At 43.5% G+C, this 24,389-nt stretch overlaps 1 protein-coding gene across 1 annotated transcript in view; it reads left to right on the top strand.

Moving 5' to 3' along the window:
- Positions 1-24,389, top strand: part of LOC138467979 (serine palmitoyltransferase 3-like) — a 1,171,530-nt gene that overhangs the window by 1,051,095 nt on the left and 96,046 nt on the right. Inside the window, exon 10 of the mRNA XM_069608334.1 lies at positions 5,732-5,867. Coding sequence (XP_069464435.1) covers positions 5,732-5,867 — 136 coding nt within the window. The remainder of the gene's footprint in view (positions 1-5,731; positions 5,868-24,389) is intronic.

The raw sequence follows: 24,389 nt of genomic DNA on the forward strand, positions 1-24,389 counted from the left end.
GTGGATCAAGGACTAGTTAATGGAGCACTGGGTACAGTTGTTGGCTTTTAAACATACCCACGTGACAACAACATTCAGTTTGTCAATATTCTCTTTGACAAACTTTCAGAAGTGAAAAGGATAGGACGCTCAACAGCTCGATTCCTTCTCTTCAAAGACATGTAAGTACGCAGAGAACAATTTTCTGTAACTCTTGCATACGCAGTCACCATTCATAAATCACAAGGTCTTACCCTAAACAAAGCATTGATGTACATTGGTAACACAGTCTTTAAAGAAGGCATGAGCTACGTAGCACTATCACGCTTATGTTCACTTGACGGTCTATTTCTAATAAACTTTGATGCAAATAAAGTAAACGCTGATATTCCCTGCATTTTAGAATACAATAGACTTTGTTCACTATACACCCCCATCTAAAAACATATCCTGTTCCACAAAAAGTAAAATGTTGTAAAAGAAAACTAAATCAACCAGAAATGCAACAGGATGTCACTGCAAATCCTCCAAAGAGAGTAAAAAAAAATAATACTTCATCAAGTACCACAAACAAAAAAAGAAACTATTAGGGAAAGTAAACCAGGTACTTCTTCAAAAAAGAAAGACAAATTTTAAAAAAAGCACTCCGATACAGAACTACCTGGTCCATTTAAACTTTCAAATGTAATTGGTGTAATTTGCTACGCACATGTAACAATGAATATTCTATTTCAATTACCACCAATTGTTGACAACATTTACTTATGCAGTACAGACCAATTGTGTTTGCAAATGTTAGTACTTCATAGAAACGCAACAAACAATCCTGACAACACGTATAGTGTTTATGGAATAAGACAACAATTGGACTACTGTGCTGGAATGATGAAATTCACTATAAACACACAGGAAGATCCACAAGAATTTCTAATGTACTTACTACAAGTACTGGAAAAGAAAAACATACCTATAAATGAAATCTTCCAGATTTCATACATGTGGAAACATATATGCACTCTCTTCAAAAATGTGACACAAGAACAAATCCCCAATGAGCGCTTCGTGTATGTATCAATACCTAATTGTGAATCCGTTCCATTTCAGCAACTTATACAAAATGCAAACCATGGTAGATTATGTACTACCTGCAATTCGGATAATCGCTCCACCTTACTAATACAAACACATAGTAAATACGTAATACTAATGCTTCTACGTTACAATGCAGATGGTACCAAAAACAACTGCAAGCTGACTGAATTCACACATGGCCAAGTACACTTGGTAAGAAAACCTTCACAACAATAGGTATAATCTACCACACAGGAGCCACAACCAATGCAGGTCATTATACTGCATATATAAAAAAAATGTGGATGGTTTGAATGTAATGATAGTACTATTACTCTAAAGCAGAGATTACCAGCAAATCTTACAAACGCTTATTTTCTTAAAACCAAAATTTATTAACTAAACTGTACTTAAACATTAACAAAACTTCTATTAAAAAACTATAAACTGTTAGAATATGCCAACAGCTATCTAACTGCCCCAAGATTCCACAACAACTAAACAGATAAATGAATACCACTAAATTATATCATAAAATAGAGTTAGGATATGCCAACTGGTATCTAACTGCCCCAAGATTTTAAAATAACCAAACATATAAATCAATACCACTTCATTATAACAAAATATAGACAGTTAGAATATGCCAACAGGTATCTAACTGCCCCAATATTCTACAACAACTAAACAGATAAATGAATACCACTAAATTATATAAAAAAGTAAACAGTTAGAATATGCCAACTAGTATCTAACTGCCCCAAGATTTTCAATAACCAAACAGATAAATCAATACCACTACATTATAACAAAAATAGACCGTTAGAATACGCCAACTGGAATCTAACTGCCCCAAGATTTTACAATATCCAAACAGATAAATCAATACCACTTCATTATAACAAAAAATAGACAGTTACAATATGTCAACAGAAAATCTGCTCCAAAAAATCTGCAACAAGCCAACATATAGAACATTATCCAGAAACAACAAGTGAACACTGAAAACAAACAAACAAATAGACTGTAGCATAACAAAAAAGTTTTTTTTTAATCCAACAAGGATTTTTTTTTCCCACAGACCCAATGATTTTAACAACAAACACAGAAACTGATAAAATTCCACAGTACACTGGTTTGTAATCTACTAAATATGAGGGTCAAAAAAAATGTTGATTATTCAATGTTATAAGTCGTTACAAACTACCAATACTAACATGATCTTTTCTTTTATCACAGAAATTAACAAGGAATACATGTACTTCAGTTACTAAACCAAACAGTAAGTATATTATAATAAGTATAACCATCGCAGCAAATCACACCCATAGTGACTTATAACTTCTGTGTTTATAAATTTGGTCTTGTCCATGCACCCAAGACTGGATAAGCCACTATGGGTGTGATATGCTGCGATGTTTGTGGCCAGGGCATAGGGTCTTGGGAGCATGGCCATGCAGCCATGCTCCCAAGACTCTATGCCCTGGCCACAACCACCGTAGCATATCACACCCATAGAGACAAACCTTTTAACTATGCCATATGGGCACTTTTAATGTCCGCGAACATGACAAGTGTTCTTAGAACAGTTTCCACTTGGCCACGAACACTACGGACAGGTATAGCGTCCTCAGGACACCCCCATTTCGTTTACTTACAAACATTTCAAAACACCGCAAGTGTTCTTAGAACAGTTTCAACTTGCCTGCAAACTGTATGGACAGGCATAGCGTCCTCAGGACACACCTATTTCGTCTATTTATGAACATCCCAGGACACTTGATGTGTTCTTAGAACAGTTTCAACTTGCCTACAAACAGTATGGACAGGTATAGCGTCCTCAGGACACCCCCATTTTGTTTATGAACATCCCAGGACACATAATGTGTTCTTAGAACAATTTCAACTTGCCTACGCACAATACGGACAGCGTCCTCAGGACAACCCCATTTTGTTTATTCACGAACATTTCAGGACATCGTCTGTATTCTTAGAACAGTTTTAACTTGCCTGCGAACAATACGGACAGTCATAGCATCCTCAGGACACACCCATTTCGTTTATTTATGAACATTTCAGGACACCGCGTGTGTTCTTAGGACAGTTTCAGCTTGCTTACGAACAATTTGGACAGTTCTAGCATCCTCAGAACACCCCCATTTTGTTTATTTACGAACATCCCAGGACACTTGATGTGTTCTTAGAACAGTTTCAACTTGCCTACGAACAGTATGGACATGTATAGCATCCTCAGGACACCCCCATTTTGTTTATGAACATCCCAGGACACATAATGTGTTCTTAGAACAATTTCAACTTGCCTACGCACAATACGGACAGCGTCCTCAGGACAACCCCATTTCATTTATTCACGAACATTTCAGGACACCGTCTGTATTCTTAGAACAGTTTTAACTTGCCTGCGAACAATACGGACAGTCATAGCTTCCTCAGGACACACCCATTTCGTTTATTTACGTACATTTCAGGACACCGCGTGTGTTCTTAGGACAGTTTCAGCTTACTTACGAACAATTTGGACAGTTCTAGCGTCCTCAGAACACCCCCATTTTGTTTATTTACGAACATCCTAGGACACTTGATGTGTTCTTAGAACAGTTTCAGCTTGCCTACGAACCATACGGACCGGCTTAGTGTCCTCAAGACACCACATTTCCTTTATTTATGGAACATTTCAAGACACCCATATTGTCCGCAGTCAGAACGAACACAACAGGGGTGCCTGCCACCTAAATAAATACATCATTTTACCCATCTCTTACTCCCCCACCCTCCCCAAACAGTCTTGCACACCAAAACACTTTACTAAATAGTATTTTTCCACCAAGTTTCACTGCGCTGTCCGCGAATCCAAGATGGCGGGCGTTTCCAAAAATCTGACGCACTTCACGCTCTTCACCGTCCAATCAGCGAACACGTTGCATGTCCGCGGACATGACGCAAGCCGATTGGCCAATCAGGACACTGTCCACGGACCGAACAGGGAAGTGTGTCTGTGGACCGAACATAGATATCACTCATTTTTTGTGACCTACTTTTTGGTCATTTTTAAAAGAACTACTGGACGGATTTTCACCAAATTAGCAAAAGCACGCTTTCGGGACCAAGCCCCTTCTCCTGGTCCAAATTTGGTGAAAATCCGTCCCGCGGTTTGGGCTGTAGGCGTGAGCAAAGTATTTTCCCCATTCTGTCTATGGGAAAAAAAGAAGTTTTGGGACCCCCCCTATAACTTTGCCCCCCCTGGACCAAACCTCACCAAACTTTGCAAAACAATTCAGAGTGACCCATATACCTTCCATGCGAGGTTTGGTGAGGATTCGTCCAGAGAGAGCGAAGTTATAAGCCACCCAAAAAGGGCTCTTCCTATGGAAACAGCACCTTAACCATAACTACACAGCCATTACCGTGGCTGTGTAATATTCATGTACAATGGTAGTATTGTACCATGACAGCACTATACCTGAATTGTTTGGCTTTGGAAATAGAAAGTCTGGACAAGATCCTATTTTATCATTCAGATTCTGTTCACAGGCACGAACACGTGGTTGTGAGTCAAAACTGCAAGGCTGCAGCTTTTTAATTTAAACCAGTATTAAGGATTAGAAACCAGGCTTTGACTGAGACCTTCATTACTAATGGTTTGATGAATAACATGCGTTTTAAATTCCATCCACTTTCCCTCTTGGCATGGCTAACATTTAGAATATTCTGAAGTGGTGTTGGCATTTCCAAGGGGTGTGGAAGATGCTGGGAAACACTTTGGGAAATTGCATTGAATAGATGTATTGCAAGCACTCTTTTTTGGAAAGACTACATAGTGGTCCCAATCCATCTCCCTCATAAATGTGTACATGTTTAAAGGGAAATGAGATTTCACCTCATGCCCCAGGTTAGAGGGAAGCAAGATTTCAACGTATGCCCCATGTTTACCTATGAGACAGATTGGCTGGAAGGCCGTGTGTATGGGAGTGTGTGTATGGGAAGTGAAATGTATATTTTCATGGACACATAGACTAACGAAAAAAGCGAGACATATTGAGGGCATATGCTATGTTTTTGTATGGATCAAGTTGGTTTGGCATTCTTAATAGAAAACAACAATGTTGTCTTCTGAAAAGGTATACAACTGGTTGGCTTTTCAGACTTCTCAAATGATCGTTATACTGCAATGCAAATTAACTAGTCTGTGTTTCTGTTAGAAAACCAAGCAGGACTCAGTTTGCTTCTGTATTCAACCTGTTGATCACATTCACATGGGCAGGAAGACAAATCCGATATTGTGCCCTAGGTGATTATTAAATAGGTAAAAATGTCCCAGTCACACTGGCTGTACTTCTACTCAGAGCTACAAAATGTGGTTACTCATTTCATCTCATAGGATGAAATGAGTAACCACGTTTTGTAGCTCCTAGCTAGAGGAAGCAAAAGCAGGAATTAAACTGCAGGCAAACAGCATGGCACAAGTGATGATAAATGGGGGCCACCAAGAAACAGGGGTATTTGTTGTGATGTACATATTAATCCCAAAGCGACTGATAATCTTGATTATTGAACTATTATAAAGAGCTTAAAGATTCTGAAACTCGTTTTGGTTGATTTTGTGTTTTGCTTGAACAAGTATTTAGAAGATCTGAATTTATTGTGTGTCTTTTCTTTCCAGGGGTTGAAAGAGTACGGCAACTTGCAGAAAACACCAAATACTTCAGGCAGAAGCTGAATGCAATGGGGTTCATTATTTATGGCAATGAGGATTCGCCTGTTGTTCCTCTGCTCCTGTATTTGCCAGGCAAAGTGTCGTGAGTATTTGTTTTTGTCAATAAGATCATCTCTATTCATTAACAGCACCTGCTCTTTGTTTCTTTTTTATTAAGAGACCTAACAAATAATCACAGTACAGTAAATGCTCTACTGATATAACCATGACTCCTCCATGAGATTTTACAAGCTGTTATCTAGCTACTGCAAGGGATATTCATATTGCAGAAACCTCTCTCTGCCATCTCATGACATCTGATTTCATTAGATCTGTCATTTAGAAATCTCTAGTAAGTTTTACAATCTCACAAAGTGAGTGTTAAATTAAAACAAATTGCTTTTAAATGTCGAATGCATTGGTACTGCTAATGTGGCGTTATGTACCCGTTCCACGGGTCTCACCGGGGGGAATGGCCCGGCGCCTGATTTAACGGGCCGAGCGAAGCAAGGGCAGTTAACGTGCACCCCGAGTTGTTATTCCCCAGGTGATGCCCGTGGTAGGGGTACATAAGGCCATTAGCACCCGTCCCATGGGTTAGGACGGGGGTAATTTACAGTATTTTCGCTCTATGAACGGGGCGCCTCGCAGCATCCCATTCATGGAACGAAAAAACTGTTCCAAGATGCCCTCCATGGAAAGGGAATGCGGGGCTCTTCCCTTTTCATAATGACTGTCGGGACCAGAGCGTAAGGTGCGGCTGTGGCAGCGAGTGCTGCCATAGACGAAATATGGTACGTAGGCGGTAAACACAAAAATAGTAATAAGGGGACGGAGTGTGGGGGAAGATGGCAGCAGGGGAGTGGGCCATCAGGCGGCATGGAACGCAGGCTGTCACCACCGGTTCAAGGTCACGTTCCTAGCCACCTGATTGGCTGGCTCCCCATGCCAGGGTGCTAATGGTGAATGTAGTGTTTTCATATCAACATTATAAATTAAGAATCCTGAAGGCTGCACCCACCCTAATATAGGTGACCATCCAGGGGGGCAGGCGTTCTGTAAATTCTTACAAAACCCCAAATGTCAACATGAGAAACATGTCACAAGAAGTGGTGCACAATTTGGTGAATCAGCAACGAAATCTCTACAGGGATCTAAATTAGGATTTGTTGACGAGGAACAAAAAGCTGCTCATGGGTATTGGTACTCACCTGTTAGGCAGGGGGGATACCTCTGGGAGCCAGGAATTAGTACATAGCGCACAGCAAATCTAACTTGTGCGCAACATGTAAACTCTTAAGTTTGTGTCTATTATATTTTAGACAATATGCTTTAAATATCCCTTAGTTGTGCACTTTATTTGCTTTTATACACAATCTTAAACCTACAAAGTTAATACCACATAGCTATATTTGTAAGGCACCACTGGCCTGGAGAGTCAAAAGTAGCTCCTGGTAGCTGTTGGTTCCAAGATAACCAGGCTCCCCATGGCAATCACCAGGAGCTAAATATCTCCCAGCCCCTGGCAATTTCAAACCCTGCCTCTATGTGTAGTGTTAATAGGTAAATGCAGGACTTTAAACCCACAAAGCTGGGAAGGAATCACCACGGTGAAGCAGGAATGTGGCGTGTACGATCAATTGGATTGCTTCATCGTTGTTGGTTGTAAGCAGCCCTTCAGACAGTGGTGTACTATCCACTTCCGTCAAATACTCCCAACAAAAAATATGAAACAGACACACAAGAACACCTTCCTCCTGCTTCCTCCCAGACAGCTTCATGGCTATGTTTGGATCATGGGTGCAAGTTGTAAGAGGATGCAATTCAACACTACAGCTAAGTCAACGCCTAGTCTATAATACTGAATGAAAACCCTTATTGATATATCTTTATGTCCAGTTCATGCGTTCTGGATGACTACCCCTATATAACACCCCTCTCTTGGAATCCTCCTGACCCCACTGAGCCAAGAAGTAGTTCTGTTTTGCAAATTAAAAGGTTTATTTGAGAAGTAAAGCAATATATATCTATCACACTTTATAATAAATTAATAATTGAATATCACACTTAATCTGATATGAGAAAGATTAACAACAGAGAATCTGGCACTAGCACACTTCTTTATAATCACTAAGGAGTTGACATGAAATGGATAAGGTAGCACACTGGTAAATAGGGACAGAAGAATAATGTGGTAGAGAATGCTTTATAGATTTCAGATGGATGCAATGTTGAATGAAATGCAGTACAAAAAATCACTTGATAGGATTTCAGCAAAAGACAATGTAATCACTTTCTTGGACAATTCACCCCCCCCCTTTTATGCAATGCAAGGAAATGGAGGGAAGCACACAGTTCTCAGAAATGCAATTCAAACGTAATTCAGTTCACCCAGCAACTTAGACTACAGAAGTTTAAAACACAGGCAAAATGCTTTGATATGTGCTGGCAATTCAGTGAAAAATATGCTAAAATGCTTTTAATTCCCTGTAGAGATTCAGGGTGAGTGGTATCTAGTTAATATTAGTCCAGGCTCACACTAGCAATGATGCAGGGATGGTTAGCAGGTTAAACGAATTTCTGGCAAATGGAAGGCAAGCAGCAGCAGCTTTTTTTACACGTGGAGAAATTTGCAAATCGCGGCAAAATTCGCGAGTACGTTTTTCACGATTACGGCAAAACTATAGGAATGTGGTTCTAGGTTCGTAGGAAAGCCACGATTCTAAGCTTTCAGATGAAAGTTACTGCAAGTCTCTAGCACACACGGTCACAGAGATATGAGCGATTAAATAAAGGTTGTTTTTCAGATTTGAAATTTTAAAGTTCAAAAAGACAAGTGCAGCTTGCAACTAGAAAATCACAAGTGACAGCTTTACAAATGACAGTTGACAGTTAGGAGACAGTTCTACTTAGATTAAACTAGATTGAATTATATTATTTTAACTAGGAGATTGGTTCTGCACAGTTTTCTAGGTACTCACAATATATTAGAAATATGCCTTGCCACGGATCTGGTCAGGTTTAGGACTGGACTCTGGTCTCTGCACTTCACAGTGATCTGGGTCTGCTCTCTCTGGTTCTGCTAACAGGTCAGCTCTACTCTGCTGGTCTGGTCTGGGTTTCTGGTTCTGGATAGATTGAAGTCTCTAGTTTGGCTTTCTGGAGGTTTGATGGAGGCAAGGTATGGATTTTCCCGGCAGAGCTTCCAGCTGCAAATGGATTTGAAGGTCCCTATCTGTCCTGTCTGTCTGCTTTTATGTGTTTTTAAAATGGGTGTGTTCTAGCATCACTGACCCTACCTCTCTCTCAGCTTCTAATTGGTCAAACTTCCATTTCTCACTTGATTGGGGGAGCTAAGTTGTGTCAGAGTGATGTCATTTTACAGCCTGCAGAGAGGACACTCCCCAGTCAAATTGCACACATTCTATATTTGATAACAAAAGACATATTTGCAGAGGTACATATTGTTTTAAAATCATATGCACCCATCATGCATTACAGGAGGTATCTCCTGTTCAAACTCTGCTCTTCCTGGGAGCTTGCATTCAGAAATGGCACATATTTCACTTTTTAACTGATTTTGCAATTCCGGACATTGACCCAAATTTACACACATGTGCGCAAGGAGTATGGACATTAGTTGATGAAGTGTCAGATTTTTCACATGCACACATTTTGAGTAATATCCTCTTTTCCGCTAAAACCCCCCTGAACATGCCACCGGTTCTAAAAACCTCTTAAAATGTGGGCAGAAAAATCACAAGAATTATGGTGTCATTTATAAAATTTTCACATGTCCGTACTATGAGTTATTCATCTTTTTCTAAAACCATATTCTGGCTATAGAGGTGTGTCTTTTCAGGTCACATGGTACAGAAACCAGTCTTTCCAGTTTCTGCCAAGCTCAGAGACCCTGCCCCTCCCAGCTTCTGCCAAGAGGAAGCTCCATTTACGACTCCCGCCAATAAAACATTTGCCTGAGTCAGGACAGGGCTTTGTTCAATTTCCTGCAGAGCCCAGGTAATTCAATCAGGGAAGTGTCATATCCCTTTTGGTGTGAGCAGCAAAAGGGCAGCTAGGCCTGGGAACACAGCTGTGACTCAAGTTTCACTCCTGATGCGGGTAGTTGCCAGGCAAAGTTCAGTTCCTTAAGCCAGTTTTTTTTTTTTTTTAGATAAAATGTCACTTCTGTTCCCCAGTTTCTGCATTCAAATAAACTAAACATTTTTACATATGCAGCTATAATGCTGATTCTAAGTTTAAAACTATGACATTTAAACAATTGCAACCTATGTGACACTCAAAGTAGGTCACTCATTTCTTTTAAACATTTATATTTTTTTTAGTGTCTTTCAGTCCAAATTTACTTAAACTGCTGAAATCCACAGCGCAGCCAGTCTTGTTATAAACCTTCAAGTCACTTCAGAATATAACTTTACATTGTATCCACCTCTCAGTAAGTCTTTCTTTGGCCTGTTTTGGGTTCATTTATTCAGTTTTGCAAAAAGTAAAATCTGGTGTTGTTTTAAAATGCCGGCTTTTGGATAGTGGTGAGTACTGGTACTGCACCCCTTTTTGGGATTTAAGAAAATGAATTCCCAACAGTTATGGGTTTGCTTTTGGCAATCAGCATTGCCATTCCCAATGGTTTCAGACTACTGTGTGGGTAGTCCAATGGTGGTTTTAGGCAGTGTCCTTCTGTGCCCATAACATCGGCAAAAATGAGTGGCAGCCTATTCTTCCTGCATTTCCCTGTACATTTTCTGGGAAGCTCTGGCCATCATGATGTTTTCCATGTCAGTACTGCACAGTTTTGAGGTATGGCTCGGATGCATGGGTAAATACATCCCACAAGCCCCCCTCTTGCGATGGCCATTCTATTTCACGAATGGGACTCGCAAGACCTGGGATGTTTCCTCATCTTCTTCCAATAGATGGCACAGTTCAGCATCTTTTCCTCCATTCGGTACTGATCGATCGGTTCTCCTCGCCGGTCCTGATGGGAAGATTGGGCGGTACCCCGGGCCCGTTGCGTCTCTGCTCGCGGTCTCCGGATCGTCCTCCTTGGTCATTCTCCATGGTTTCATCTCTCCTAGGATGATAAAGCAAAAGCGGCAATACCTACTCGTAGACGTTTTTCCACCACTGTTGAGATAGTGGGGCAGCATATGCATTTCATCATAACAAAACATTACATTCTTATTTTGAAAAAAAAAAACAGTATAACTAAGAGACAGTTTCATGCAAATCACAATATTTTAGAGACTAGATGTGGTATGTTTTATGGTTGGAACTGAATTAGTCTGAGACAGTACCCGCTAGGATTCCAGAGGATTCCTCCAGTTGTTGCAGAGTGTGCCTGGGATGGCAACATTTCAACTGGTTTATGTGGACCCACTTGTCTTCCCCCGCTGCCAAAGGACCTTTGGGGATGTGGATTTTGTAGGCCACAGGGGAGATCTTGTCGATGATCTCAAAGGGTCCCTTCCATGTAGGCAAAAATTTGCGCTGCTTGGCCTGGTTCCTTTGGAAGTTGTATAGATAGACCCGGTCTCCCACCTGATATTCCTTCCTGGAAGTTTTCAGGTCATAGTGGGTCTTCATGCTATCAGCTGATCTTTCTAGATTCCGCTGAGCATAAGCAAAAGCATGTTGGAGGTGTTTCCTTAAATTCTCCACATACTCATGGGTAGTGGAGGCATTTATTAGTGTCTGCTCTTGGGTCCTGTAGAGCAAATGCTGAGGAAGCACCATCTTGCGCCCAGTCATCAACTCAAATGGTGACATTTTGGTTGCAGATGAAGGGGTAGATCTGATGGCCATTAGGACCAGAGGTAATCGGATATCCCAACTTGGCCCAGAATCTGCCACAAACTTCTTTAATATGCTCACAATTGTCCGGTTGTAGCGTTCCACTGCTCCAGAAGAAGCTGGTCTATAAGCAATATGCAGCTTTCTCTTGACCCCCAGTATCTCCCACATCTTTGTCATCACTTCACTGGTGAAGTGGCTACCTCTGTCTGACTCAATCCTTTGAGGTAGACCAAAACGGGAAAAGATGTGGTTAATCATCAAGGCAGCTGCAGTTTCTGCCTTGCAATTTGGGGCTGGGAGACATTCCACCCACTTGGTAAACAAGCATGTCACAGTCAACATGTACTTATTCCCCCTAGCTGAGCGAATCACAGGGCCTACAAAATCGATTTGTAAATCTGACCATGGCAGGGTCATCCCCCGCTTTTGGAGAGGCGCACGGTGCGTGAGGGATGATGGCTGAAATTGTGCACACACAAGACACCCCTTCAAGTATTGGTCGAGGTCCTGCCCCATGTGTGGCCAGTATGCAACCTCTCTTAAGATTTCCAATGTTGTGTGAAACCCCCTATGACCGGCGGTGGCCGCATCATGGGCGTGACTTAACATCAGGCTTCGGAATGAGGTAGGAACCACCCACTGATCGTGGCCAGCTTTGGATTTCCTTACCAGCAAACCGTCTTGGATCCGGAACATTTTTGGGCACTTCATCAACACTCTTAGGTCCTCTTTCCCAATGTAATCGGTATCCGTCAGGGGAAAGTTCTCAGGGTCCTCAAGGTGCTGGTAAAATTTACCAATTATTGGATCCCCCTTCTGAGCGGTAATCAAATCAGCATCAGGGGTCTCCTTACTCCATTGTGCAATTGAAAGGTCGTTGTGAGCATTTGTCTGGGACCTAGTGATAGCAGTGACCTGGATCTCCCCCAACAGGGACTCAATCTCAATTAGATCCCCTTGGATGGCCCCGGTTTTGGCCAGCTGATCAGCTAAGTCATTTCCAGTTTTGTCTGGTCCCTCTACTTTGGAATGACCCTTGATCTTTTTCCAATAGATGGTCATCTCATTCGAGGTGACCAGATCATCAATGTTTTGGATCAACTTCCCATGTTTCAAGGGTTTGTTGTTAGCACATAACATGCCTCTGGTTTTCCAATTAACCAGGTGCTCCACGAACCCGTTCCGTACATAATCCGAATCTGTGATTATGACCAGTTCGCGGAGTTGATGCTGGACAGCAGTGAGGATGGCCTGATGCACAGCCATCAATTCTGCCACCTGACTACTTCGGGGACCAATTTTGTATCCAGCGGAGGGTTCTGGGGACTCATTCACCCATGCATTCCCTACGCCGGCCACCAGTTCTTTCTCCCCGTTGTTGTCAACATGGTAAGAGCATCCATCCACATAGACAGTGGGCATTCCCTCACACTTGTCCTCTTCAAAGACTTTGTGTGGGGAATTAAGGTATGCCTCCGTGTTGTCCTTGATTTTTAGACTTTCGTCCTCGAGACAGTTTTCTCTGGCACAATCATGCAAGTCAGCCAGACCTTGCGCGAGGGGACTCTTCTTGTTTTGGCCATATCTGACTTCCACAGGAAAGCCTTGCATTGACAGAATCCAGGAAGTAATTTGGGAATTACTCACATTTCCGGCCCGGATTCTGTCACTTTGGAGATATTGCAGAGGCTGGTGTGGAGTCTCCACTATGATGTGCTCCCCCTGGATAAACGGGCGGTAATTCTTCAATGCCCACACCGTCACCAGGAGTGCCTTCTCACAATCGTTGAATTTCTCCTCCACAGAGGATAAAGTTTTGCTCGCATATGAGATTACTTTATTGACCTTGTCATGCTTTTGGTATAATACTGCCGTCAAGCACGTATTAGAGAACCCCGTCTCCAAGAAGAACTCCTTGTTTCTGACAGGGTAAGCTAGGCAAGGCGCTTGTGAAAGGCTTCTTTTGAGTTGTTTTACTGCCTCGGCTTGTTCTGGACCCCATTCCCACTTGACCCCCCCCTTCAGGAGATGAATCAGGGGTCTGGTGATCTCTGCCTAGCCCTCAATGAACTTTCTGCTGTAATTAGTCAGTCCAAGGAGGCTCCTTAGTTCCCGCAGAGTTGTGGGGTCTTTCAGTTTCTGAAGTGCTTCCACTTTCTTTTCCTGGGGACAGAGACCCTGAGGAGTAATCTCATGCCCCAAGAAATTAACCGGGTTCTACACCACTGTGCTTTCTGAAAGGAAAGTTTTGCTCCGGCGGCTCTCAACTGGGTCAGAACATAACGGATCTCCGCTATGTGTTCCTCCACAGATGAACTTTTGATGAGGACATCATCTACATAAACCAGGTTACCCCTTGCACCCGGGTCGGGCATGGCCTTATGTAGGAAAATATTGAACTCATTACCGGAGTTAAGGTATCCAAAGGGAGTCCGGGTCCATGTGTACTGCTGGCCCCCAAAGGTAAAAGCCAGTTTGTATTGGTCCTCCCTACTGACAGGCACGGTCCAGTATCCATTGGTCAGGTCTATTGCAGTGAATACCTGTGACCCCTGGATCTGGGCCAGCCCTTGGTCAATGTAGGGCAGAGGCCATCGGGAAGTATGGACCCGTTTGTTGAGCTCCCTGAGATCGGCGCAGAGTCTCCACTGGCCGTTTGGTTTCAATATTCCCAGCACCGGGTTATTGAAGGTGCTGTGGACTGGACGGATTATTCCCCTGGACTCAAGGTTCTTAATTATTTCAGTAAGGGACTCCATTGATGCGAGAGGCAAGCGATATTGCTTCACAAACACTGGAGTCATGCCAGGGTCCGTGGGGATTGTTGTTGTGTGGATGTCAGTGCGACCACAGTCATATGAGTCTACCGCAAAGAGATCTTGGAAATCCAAGAAAACTTGTTTCAACTTTTGCTTTTGTTCCAGAGTCACACAGGCATCAGCTAGGTTGACTCTCTCTTCCACCATCTGCCTGAAGCCTGGAAAGACTTCTGGTTTGGCGATTTCAGCGGCCTCCTCCAGCTGGGTGGAGAAGTCCCTGGTCAGAGTGCTGATTTGGACTGGAGGCTTCAGGTGGGAAAGGCAGCCCTCATGGACCTGGAAAATCACCTCATCCCTCCTGAAGTCACAAGTCACATCTTCCTTACCATAGGGGCAGGAAGTGTACACCAGGAAGTTCCCCCCATGCCGGGTAAAAATCCTGTCTGGTGTTGTATGGTCCTCACTGTCACTGTCAAAACAGTCCTTGGGGATTGGTCCTAACAGTTCATTACCTAAATCAATGGAAAAATGTCGGTCATCAACCGCCATTCCAACAATGGTACCTGCGGCTAGAGTAATACTCTTTAAGTCGCTGTTATCCACCTCTATTAGAATGGTGTCATGTTCTATGTTGACTAATGGAGTTGGGTTTACCCCCAACCCTTGCTGTTGGAGAGAAGCATTTAGATGTATGTAAGCATCAGGGTTTTTCAACTCTTGTCCCCTTTTAACTTTCACTTCCAGGGAGAATTGTCGGGTCCTTTCTGGGATGGTGACTTCCTCTTTAACCTGAATTTTAACTGCATAAGGTAGCAATTGAGCTGACCTAAATGCTTTTTCTGGATCATCAAAGCTCATGGGATTATCCGCTAATCGGGACCAAGCTTTGAAGTTTATTAGGTCCAAACTAATGGCAAAGCGATTGAGAATGTCACTGCCTAAGTAAAAGGCGGCAGGGACGTCTCGCACGACCCAACAATTGTGGACTATGCTCTTGTTGCCAATGGAGATTTTGAGCATACACCTGCTTGGCAGGAGATGTTTGGAATTAGGTGCTTCCAGGTCCATTTCCCATTTGTCTATCAGTTTGAAGGTGGGAATGGCTGGATCCTTTGGGAGTTGGCGAAACATGGCTTCGCTGATGAAGCTCTTACCGTTGTTCACACACACTCGAGCGAGAACAGAGTCCTTCCCATCATTTAACTGAACAGGGATGAACAACTGCTCCCCAATTTGCTGAATATCAGCCAGGCTCTGAGCTGATTTCACATCTTTCTGGACTATAGGAGTGGGAGTTTCTGATTGTGGATTTGTAAAGAATTTCAGAGTGTTTCCTTCCAGCGTGGAATACCACCTTAAACTGGAAGGAAGGTTGATTTTCAGAAATAGAGAGGACCCCCCATCACCAGTCTGTTGTCCTACTGCTATTACTGTCACGTCTGGAATTTGGTTGTTCTGGAAGTGAAATTCTACTTGGTCAGATTTTTGTTCAACCATGTGGCAGGTGCCGTTTAAACTAACATGGTTAACACTCTGTTTTAATTTGATTGGTCGGCTAGTCTGGGTCCAGAGGACCTTGTTTACGCAATCTATTAGGGGTGACAACCTTCTCAGGAGGTCATTCCCTAGTAAACAAGGGGTGCCCTCTGGAGTCACAACTATGACCGGGTGTTTCAACTTGTGTCACCCGATCTTAATGTCCTAGTCTGCCGTCCCCTCGACAGGAATTTCCTTCCCGTCAAAGTTCTGGAGTTGTCCAGGAAGAGAGGTGAGAGGAATTCGGTAATTCTCTCCCCTTCCTGCATTCAGTTCGTCAAAGGCCCTTCTGGAGAGAAGGGTAGCTTGAGATCCAGTGTCCACCAGTGCCAAAATTGTACCCTGCCCCTGTACTTGTACCGGGGCATAATATCTTCCCTCCTTCTCCTCAAGGGGGCACAGATAATGCACATTTTTGGACAACTGGTTGGCTAACTTTCTGGTTTTGGACATGGCGAGAGAAGAGATTTGGGCAGAATTCTGTGGAGAGCCTTGGGAATCTGAAAGAAAAATTTGGCAACTGGAGATCAGAGCCATTGTGGGTTCCCCTGGCTCCGGTTCTGGGCCGCCCCCCCCCTTTTTGGAGGCAGTCACCAGGATGGGTTTGAACCAGGGGATTTTCTTGCTGTTGGTTCTGGGATGAGATGGTGGGCGGCGGTAGCTCAGTCTCCCCATCTCCCCAGTCTGGATTTGCATCCCTAGGGACCCATTTTTCTTTGGGAGGAGTTCCCCCCTCTCTGAAGGAGAAGATCCTTTTCCCAGGATCCTCTGAGGATCCCTCTCCCTCAAATTGGAAGATCTGTACCTCCTCCTCAAACTGAGTCTGTTTGGGTCTTTTGTTTCTCCTACCCCCCCTCTGCTCCTTAGGAGGCAGACTTTCAGGGGCAAGAGATTTTGTTTCCGGTTCCTGGGTTTCCAGGGGCTGTTTACAAGTGAGGAAGGAAGCTTCCTCCAAGGCTTTACACCCCCCTTCCCTTTGTGCCTCCTCCCTGGGAACCTGTGAGTTATCGGGGTGCTGCCCCCGTCATTGTTCTGGGGCACCAGGTCCAGAGTTGGGTGCGTTCTGCGCCGGCATGCCGATCTGAGGGTTCTGCTGAGCCCTCAGTATGTGACCCAGATCCCGTGCCATGTTTTGAACCTGGCGCTCTAACTGGGAAACCCGCTCAGGCTGATACGGGGCCCTGTTTTCTCCCCTGGGCTGATCCCGGGAAGGGTAGCTGTCCCTCCTCTGGTAATACCCCGGGTTGGGAAGATTTGGGTACCCCTCCACCCTTGGCCTCCCCTCTCCCGGATTCAGTGGTCTGGGCTCAGGGAATTGGGGAAAGAAGGATGGATGGTTTTGGGGCTGAAAGTCGGGTGGATATCTGGGGAAAAAGTTCTGCCCAGGGTTTGGTAAATTTCTGCCCTCCTGTGGGAAGTTTGGAGGGAAGTTCCCTGGGTTAGGTGCTTGGCTGGATCCCCCCCCTTGGGCTGGAGGAGTCCACACATAACCCAGGATGGGCTGATTTCCCTTGTAACGGGGACTTACATAATCAGGAGAGCGAGGGACCCCATTTGTGGGGCTGCCTCCCTGGCTCCCTGTCTGTGACTGGCCCGAGGACCTTCTGGGCCTAGCATTATTAGGTGCAGGTAGGTTTTTAGGCCCCCCCATCTCCAAATCCAAAACGGGGGTGACCTTTACCTCTGCCACCTTGGCAGCAGCAGGGGTGCTGTTGGCTTTGGGGTTTTTCTGGGCATTACTTTTGCTATCTACCGGTTTCTGCACCTCATAGATCCGGGTAGCCTGTTCAATGACCTAGTCTAAAGATCTTTTCTCGTGAAAATCCCTCACGAGCTGGGTCATTATATATTTGGGCAAGGCATGGAAAAACGTATTAATAAATTCTCTGCTATCCGTGCGCACCCTTCTTGTGGTCTGTGCAAAAGCACGCTTTAACTCCTGCACAAATTCTTGTGGGGCCTGATCCTCCCCACATTGCAAATTGTAGGCTGCCTTGCGAGCCTCTTGAGGATTTCTGTGAACAGAAAAATGTTTCAAGATGGCCGCCTTATAGGTGGACCATCTTAAATGATTTTGGTCCTCCAGCCCCGCAAAGAAACTGGAGTATTCCGGGGAGAAGGTCCACTTTACATATTGAATACAGCTTTGGCTGTCCTTCAAATGGAAAGTCTCCATCATTTGTTCAAACAACTCTAAGTGCTCCCAAACAGAAAACTTAGCGTTCTTATGGTAAGGCGTGATGACGCTCCTGATCGCCTTAATCTGCTTTAAGGGGTCCTTAAGCAAGGCCCTTTTTGCCTTATTGGCCTTTTTGGTTCGGGTAACCCTTGTCCATTCGTCCTCGGACTCAGAGGCACTGCTCCCAGAGGTTCCTGTCTGATCTTCCAGGTTTTCCCGGATTCTGCGAGCCTGGGAATGGCTGGCAGAATGTGGGGACCTGGTCTCCTGTGTCCCGCGCAGTTCAGAGGAGTCTTCAGATTCCTCCTTGCTGCCAGGATTTGCTGGGTACCCCCCCCCACTGACCTAACTGGGCAGAGGTTTTCAGGATGCCCTTAATGGGCCTATTCTCCCGGGGTTCCCCACTAAACTGTACTGTACTTGGGTGTCCATACCCGGATGCCCACCCCTCCATTCCTGAGTGGTACTGGCCTATGAGCCCCATACTTTTAGCTGGATAGTAATCTGCCATCCCTGTGGCCCTGTGCTCATGTGCACCAGGGGACATGGGGGTGGCAGAGTCCAGGGACTGATAGGTATGAGGGCCTCTGGTACTGGGGCTCCTGAGGTTATGCTCCTGAGTTTCCATTTCCCAGCGAACCTCATCTCTATCCGCCCCTGCTCCCTGTTGCAATGCAAGAGCCTGCATTTGTGCCTTCAGTTCCTCAGTTAAGGCCTTACTAGACTCTATCAGTCTCTCCTGCATCGCTACCTGTTGTTGGAGTCTATCATTGCGCTGGCAGAGAGCCTCATTCTCTCTCTGTGTTTCCAGATTGGTCCTGGAGCACTGGGCCAGTCTTTGCTGCAGGAGGGTTACCTCCTGAGCTGTGTCCCTATTGGCCTGCTCCTTTCTTGCTAGAGCATCCTCCACCCTCCTGGTGTGCTCTAACAAGTTCTGGTGTTCTTTTTGGAGGTCACCCAGTCCCTGGTGGGCCAGTTGATTTACTTCCGTTTTCCTTTTTAAATGGCAGACTTCCTGGCCTAAGGCGTCTCTTTCCTGACTAAGAGCCTGCATTTGTGCCGCCAGGTCGTCCCTCTGCCTTTGAAAGGCACCAGCTTTCTGGCGTTCTTCATCAAACTCTGCCTGGGTATCCAGGTCTTTCAAAATCAGCTTGTTGCTCTCTACCTTCACTCTATCTAGATGACTTTGCAGGGTGGCTACCTGCTCCGTGCATGCCCTGTTAAAGTCTAATTGTTGCTCCAGCTTTTTCTGGCTCTGCAGTAAGGAGTCCAAACTGTCTTGGTGCTCCTTCTGCAGGGCCAGAAATCTAGTATCCTGGTCAGCCTTTTCCTGTTGCAGTATATCCATATCCTCCTTTATTTTAGTGATGTACCATCTGCTGTCATTTTCTGACTCCTGGCTCCTCTGCAGCCTCTGCTCAGAAGAGTCCAGATCAGATTGGGCCTTCTGTAATGCCATCTGTTGCCTATTTGCCAGATTTTGGCTTTCAGCACATCTATCCTGCATGTCTCCCATGTATAGGTACAGGTATGCTGCTATCCTGGCAATCTTATTGTGTTCCTCTTTGGCTTTAGGAGCCATATATAGTTCACTCAGGGCCACATGTAAGGGACCCTGATCTCTATATATATCTGACCCTGTTTCAGTGACCTGTTGTGTGATGGCCTGCAACCACGCATCCTGGCCCTGTTCGGTCCATTCACCTCTCACAAATAGCTTATGCAAGAGGTGCTCTCTGGCTATTTTCATGTCTACTAAGGTCGTCATTCTAGAGATTGGTCTCTGTCCTGACTTACAGAAGTTTGTATTTTATTTTTGCAGAACAGAACTTTTCTTGGAGTGTCCCTTTTGAGGAGTGCTTTACAGCGTAACACAGCGTGGTGATCCGACTGGATGTATGTATCCCGTCAGTTAGCACACTGTATTAAGCTGCACAAGTGGTATTCTAACCCAGACGTCCGGCACAAGCCCCCAATTTGTAAGAGGATTCAATTCAACACTACAGCTAAGTCAACGCCTAGTCTATAATACTGAATGAAAACCCTTATTGATATATCTTTATGTCCAGTTCATGCGTTCTGGATGACTACCCCTATATAACACCCCTCTCTTGGAATCCTCCTGACCCCACTGAGCCAAGAAGTAGTTCTGTTTTGCAAATTAAAAGGTTTATTTGAGAAGTAAAGCAATATATATCTATCACACTTTATAATAAATTAATAATTGAATATCACACTTAATCTGATATGAGAAAGATTAACAACGGAGAATCTGGCACTAGCACACTTCTTTATAATCACTAAGGAGTTGACATGAAATGGATAAGGTAGCACACTGGTAAATAGGGACAGAAGAATAATGTGGTAGAGAATGCTTTATAGATTTCAGATGGATGCAATGTTGAATGAAATGCAGTACAAAAAATCACTTGATAGGATTTCAGCAAAAGACAATGTAATCACTTTCTTGGACAATTCACCCCCCCCCCTTTTATGCAATGCAAGGAAATGGAGGGAAGCACACAGTTCTCAGAAATGCAATTCAAACGTAATTCAGTTCACCCAGCAACTTAGACTACAGAAGTTTAAAACACAGGCAAAATGCTTTGATATGTGCTGGCAATTCAGTGAAAAATATGCTAAAATGCTTTTAATTCCCTGTAGAGATTCAGGGTGAGTGGTATCTAGTTAATATTAGTCGAGGCTCACACTAGCAATGATGCAGGGATGGTTAGCAGGTTAAACGAATTTCTGGCAAATGGAAGGCAAGCAGCAGCAGCTTTTTTTACACGTGGAGAAATTTACAAATCGCGGCAAAATTCGCGAGTGCGTTTTTCACGATTACGGCAAAACTATAGGGGATAGCAATGCGGTTCTAGGTTCGTAGGAAAGCCACGATTCTAAGCTTTCAGATGAAAGTTACTGCAAGTCTCTAGCACAAACGGTCACGGAGATATGAGCGATTAAATAAAGGTCGTTTTTCAGATTTGAAATTTTAAAGTTCAAAAAGACAAGTGCAGCTTGCAACTAGAAAATCACAAGTGACAGCTTTACAAATGACAGTTGACAGTTAGGAGACAGTTCTACTTAGATTAAACTAGATTGAATTATATTATTTTAACTAGGAGATTCTGCACAGTTTTCTAGGTACTCACAATATATTAGAAATATGCCTTGCCACGGATCTGGTCAGGTTTAGGACTGGACTCTGGTCTCTGCACTTCACAGTGATCTGGGTCTGCTCTCTCTGGTTCTGCTAACAGGTCAGCTCTACTCTGCTGGTCTGGTCTGGGTTTCTGGTTCTGGATAGATTGAAGTCTCTAGTTTGGCTTTCTGGAGGTTTGATGGAGGCAAGGTATGGATTTTCCCGGCAGAGCTTCCAGCTGCAAATGGATTTGAAGGTCCCTATCTGTCCTGTCTGTCTGCTTTTATGTGTTTTTAAAATGGGTGTGTTCTAGCATCACTGACCCTACCTCTCTCTCAGCTTCTAATTGGTCAAACTTCCATTTCTCACTTGATTGGGGGAGCTAAGTTGTGTCAGAGTGATGTCATTTTACAGCCTGCAGAGAGGACACTCCCCAGTCAAATTGCACACATTCTATATTTGATAACAAAAGACATATTTGCAGAGGTACATATTGTTTTAAAATCATATGCACCCATCATGCATTACAGGAGGTATCTCCTGTTCAAACTCTGCTCTTCCTGGGAGCTTGCATTCAGAAATGGCACATATTTCACTTTTTAACTGATTTTGCAATTCCGGACATTGACCCAAATTTACACACATGTGCGCAAGGAGTATGGACATTAGTTGATGAAGTGTCAGATTTTTCACATGCACACATTTTGAGTAATATCCTCTTTTCCGCTAAAACCCCCCTGAACATGCCACCGGTTCTAAAAACCTCTTAAAATGTGGGCAGAAAAATCACAAGAATTATGGTGTCATTTATAAAATTTTCACATGTCCGTACTATGAGTTATTCATCTTTTTCTAAAACCATATTCTGGCTATAGAGGTGTGTCTTTTCAGGTCACATGGTACAGAAACCAGTCTTTCCAGTTTCTGCCAAGCTCAGAGACCCTGCCCCTCCCAGCTTCTGCCAAGAGGAAGCTCCATTTACGACTCCCGCCAATAAAACATTTGCCTGAGTCAGGACAGGGCTTTGTTCAATTTCCTGCAGAGCCCAGGTAATTCAATCAGGGAAGTGTCATATCCCTTTTGGTGTGAGCAGCAAAAGGGCAGCTAGGCCTGGGAACACAGCTGTGACTCAAGTTTCACTCCTGATGGGGGTAGTTGCCAGGCAAAGTTCAGTTCCTTAAGCCAGTTTTTTTTTTTTTTAGATAAAATGTCACTTCTGTTCCCCAGTTTCTGCATTCAAATAAACTAAACATTTTTACATATGCAGCTATAATGCTGATTCTAAGTTTAAAACTATGACATTTAAACAATTGCAACCTATGTGACACTCAAAGTAGGTCACTCATTTCTTTTAAACATTTATATTTTTTTTAGTGTCTTTCAGTCCAAATTTACTTAAACTGCTGAAATCCACAGCACAGCCAGTCTTGTTATAAACCTTCAAGTCACTTCAGAATATAACTTTACATTGTATCCACCTCTCAGTAAGTCTTTCTTTGGCCTGTTTTGGGTTCATTTATTCAGTTTTGCAAAAAGTAAAATCTGGTGTTGTTTTAAAACGCCGGCTTTTGGATAGTGGTGAGTACTGGTACTGCACCCCTTTTTGGGATTTAAGAAAATGAATTCCCAACAGTTATGGGTTTGCTTTTGGCAATCAGCATTGCCATTCCCAATGGTTTCAGACTACTGTGTGGGTAGTCCAATGGTGGTTTTAGGCAGTGTCCTTCTGTGCCCATAACATCGGCAAAAATGAGTGGCAGCCTATTCTTCCTGCATTTCCCTGTACATTTTCTGGGAAGCTCTGGCCATCATGATGTTTTCCATGTCAGTACTGCACAGTTTTGAGGTATGGCTCGGATGCATGGGTAAATACATCCCACAAAGTAGAGCAATGCCACAGGAAGGAGCTTCATTATACTATTATTGTTGTCTGGTCTAGTCTCATAGTGATAATACCTCAAATTCTAGTACACATTAAAACCTGTGTTTATTCTTTAAAGTGGTATAGTGGTGGTGGGGGGCAGTGCTTAAAGTGAATGTCATGCCCCCAATTTTATTTTGCACTTTATTACATATTCAAATAGTTAATTTTAGATGGAACACATCAGCCATGCCCCCATTGTATTAGTGTAATAAATGTCCCAACCCATAATAAGAAAGCCCAAAGGTTAATTTACATCATGTTCATCAACAATACAGAGGGCGATAAAATATGGTTAAGTGCAAAAAATGTGTAAGAAGCCTGCTCTAATAGGAAGCTGGCGATAAATGGTCACATTCTCTCATTGCACAAATAGCATATGTAGAGCACAATGTCCTTCCTCATGGTAAGTACCATTCATACCTGTAAAGGAGGAACTATGCATGCATATAGTCGAAAGATTCAAAAAATTACTTTGCCTTCATTTAAACATCTATCAGATTATTCAGATTACAGTTATCTGCCCAAAAAAAGCTCTAATTGTGACCTTGTTTTTGTACTACTCTCAAAAATGTATCCCTCAGCCTGATTCAGATAATTGCTAGGTCATAAAGTCTGCACATAATAATCCAAAAACACCACTGCCAGCAATAATTCCAAACCTGTTGCATAGGAAATTTAAGAACAAAGGCTCCTTAGTAAGGACAACAGCAAATCATACATACTGATATTTCCTGTGTTACAACTTCTTAAATGTGTTCCAATCAAACCAATTTCAACAAAATCACAGAAGCGGTTTGTAACCCTTGCTTGACTTATGCCCCCTAGTGGTTTGGCTACTTAGTCTAGCAGAGAAGAATTTGACATGCCTCCAATGTGTCAAGACTAATTCACGATTAACACTCCTAGGCTGGTGCTCATCAGCAAGAAGGTCTGATCCATAGGAGTAAATTGGCATTACCATCCTGTAATGCAACTGGATGATCCCCATTGTTATCTCTAATCTCACATGTGTGCTCCAGTATACAGAGTTTTACTTTTCTTTATTTCTCCAAATGTATATGGTTCTACAGGGACATCTTGCGGCATAGACAGCATAGTCTGTGTTGCAAGGAAATCAATCAGAGATGTTAGGTTGCCAGTGGACATCTACAACGTCAAAGATTTTCAATTTATTGGTACACAAATTGCATACCATACAGGATCCACATTTGAAGCAAACTGGCTTGGCCATCCAAGTATTTGCTAATGTTTTCGATCATCACTGAAAC

This window comes from Ambystoma mexicanum, chromosome 4q (genome assembly GCF_040938575.1).
Source record: "Ambystoma mexicanum isolate Mex_15411 chromosome 4q, UKY_AmexF1_1, whole genome shotgun sequence".
Classification (NCBI taxonomy): domain Eukaryota; kingdom Metazoa; phylum Chordata; class Amphibia; order Caudata; family Ambystomatidae; genus Ambystoma; species Ambystoma mexicanum.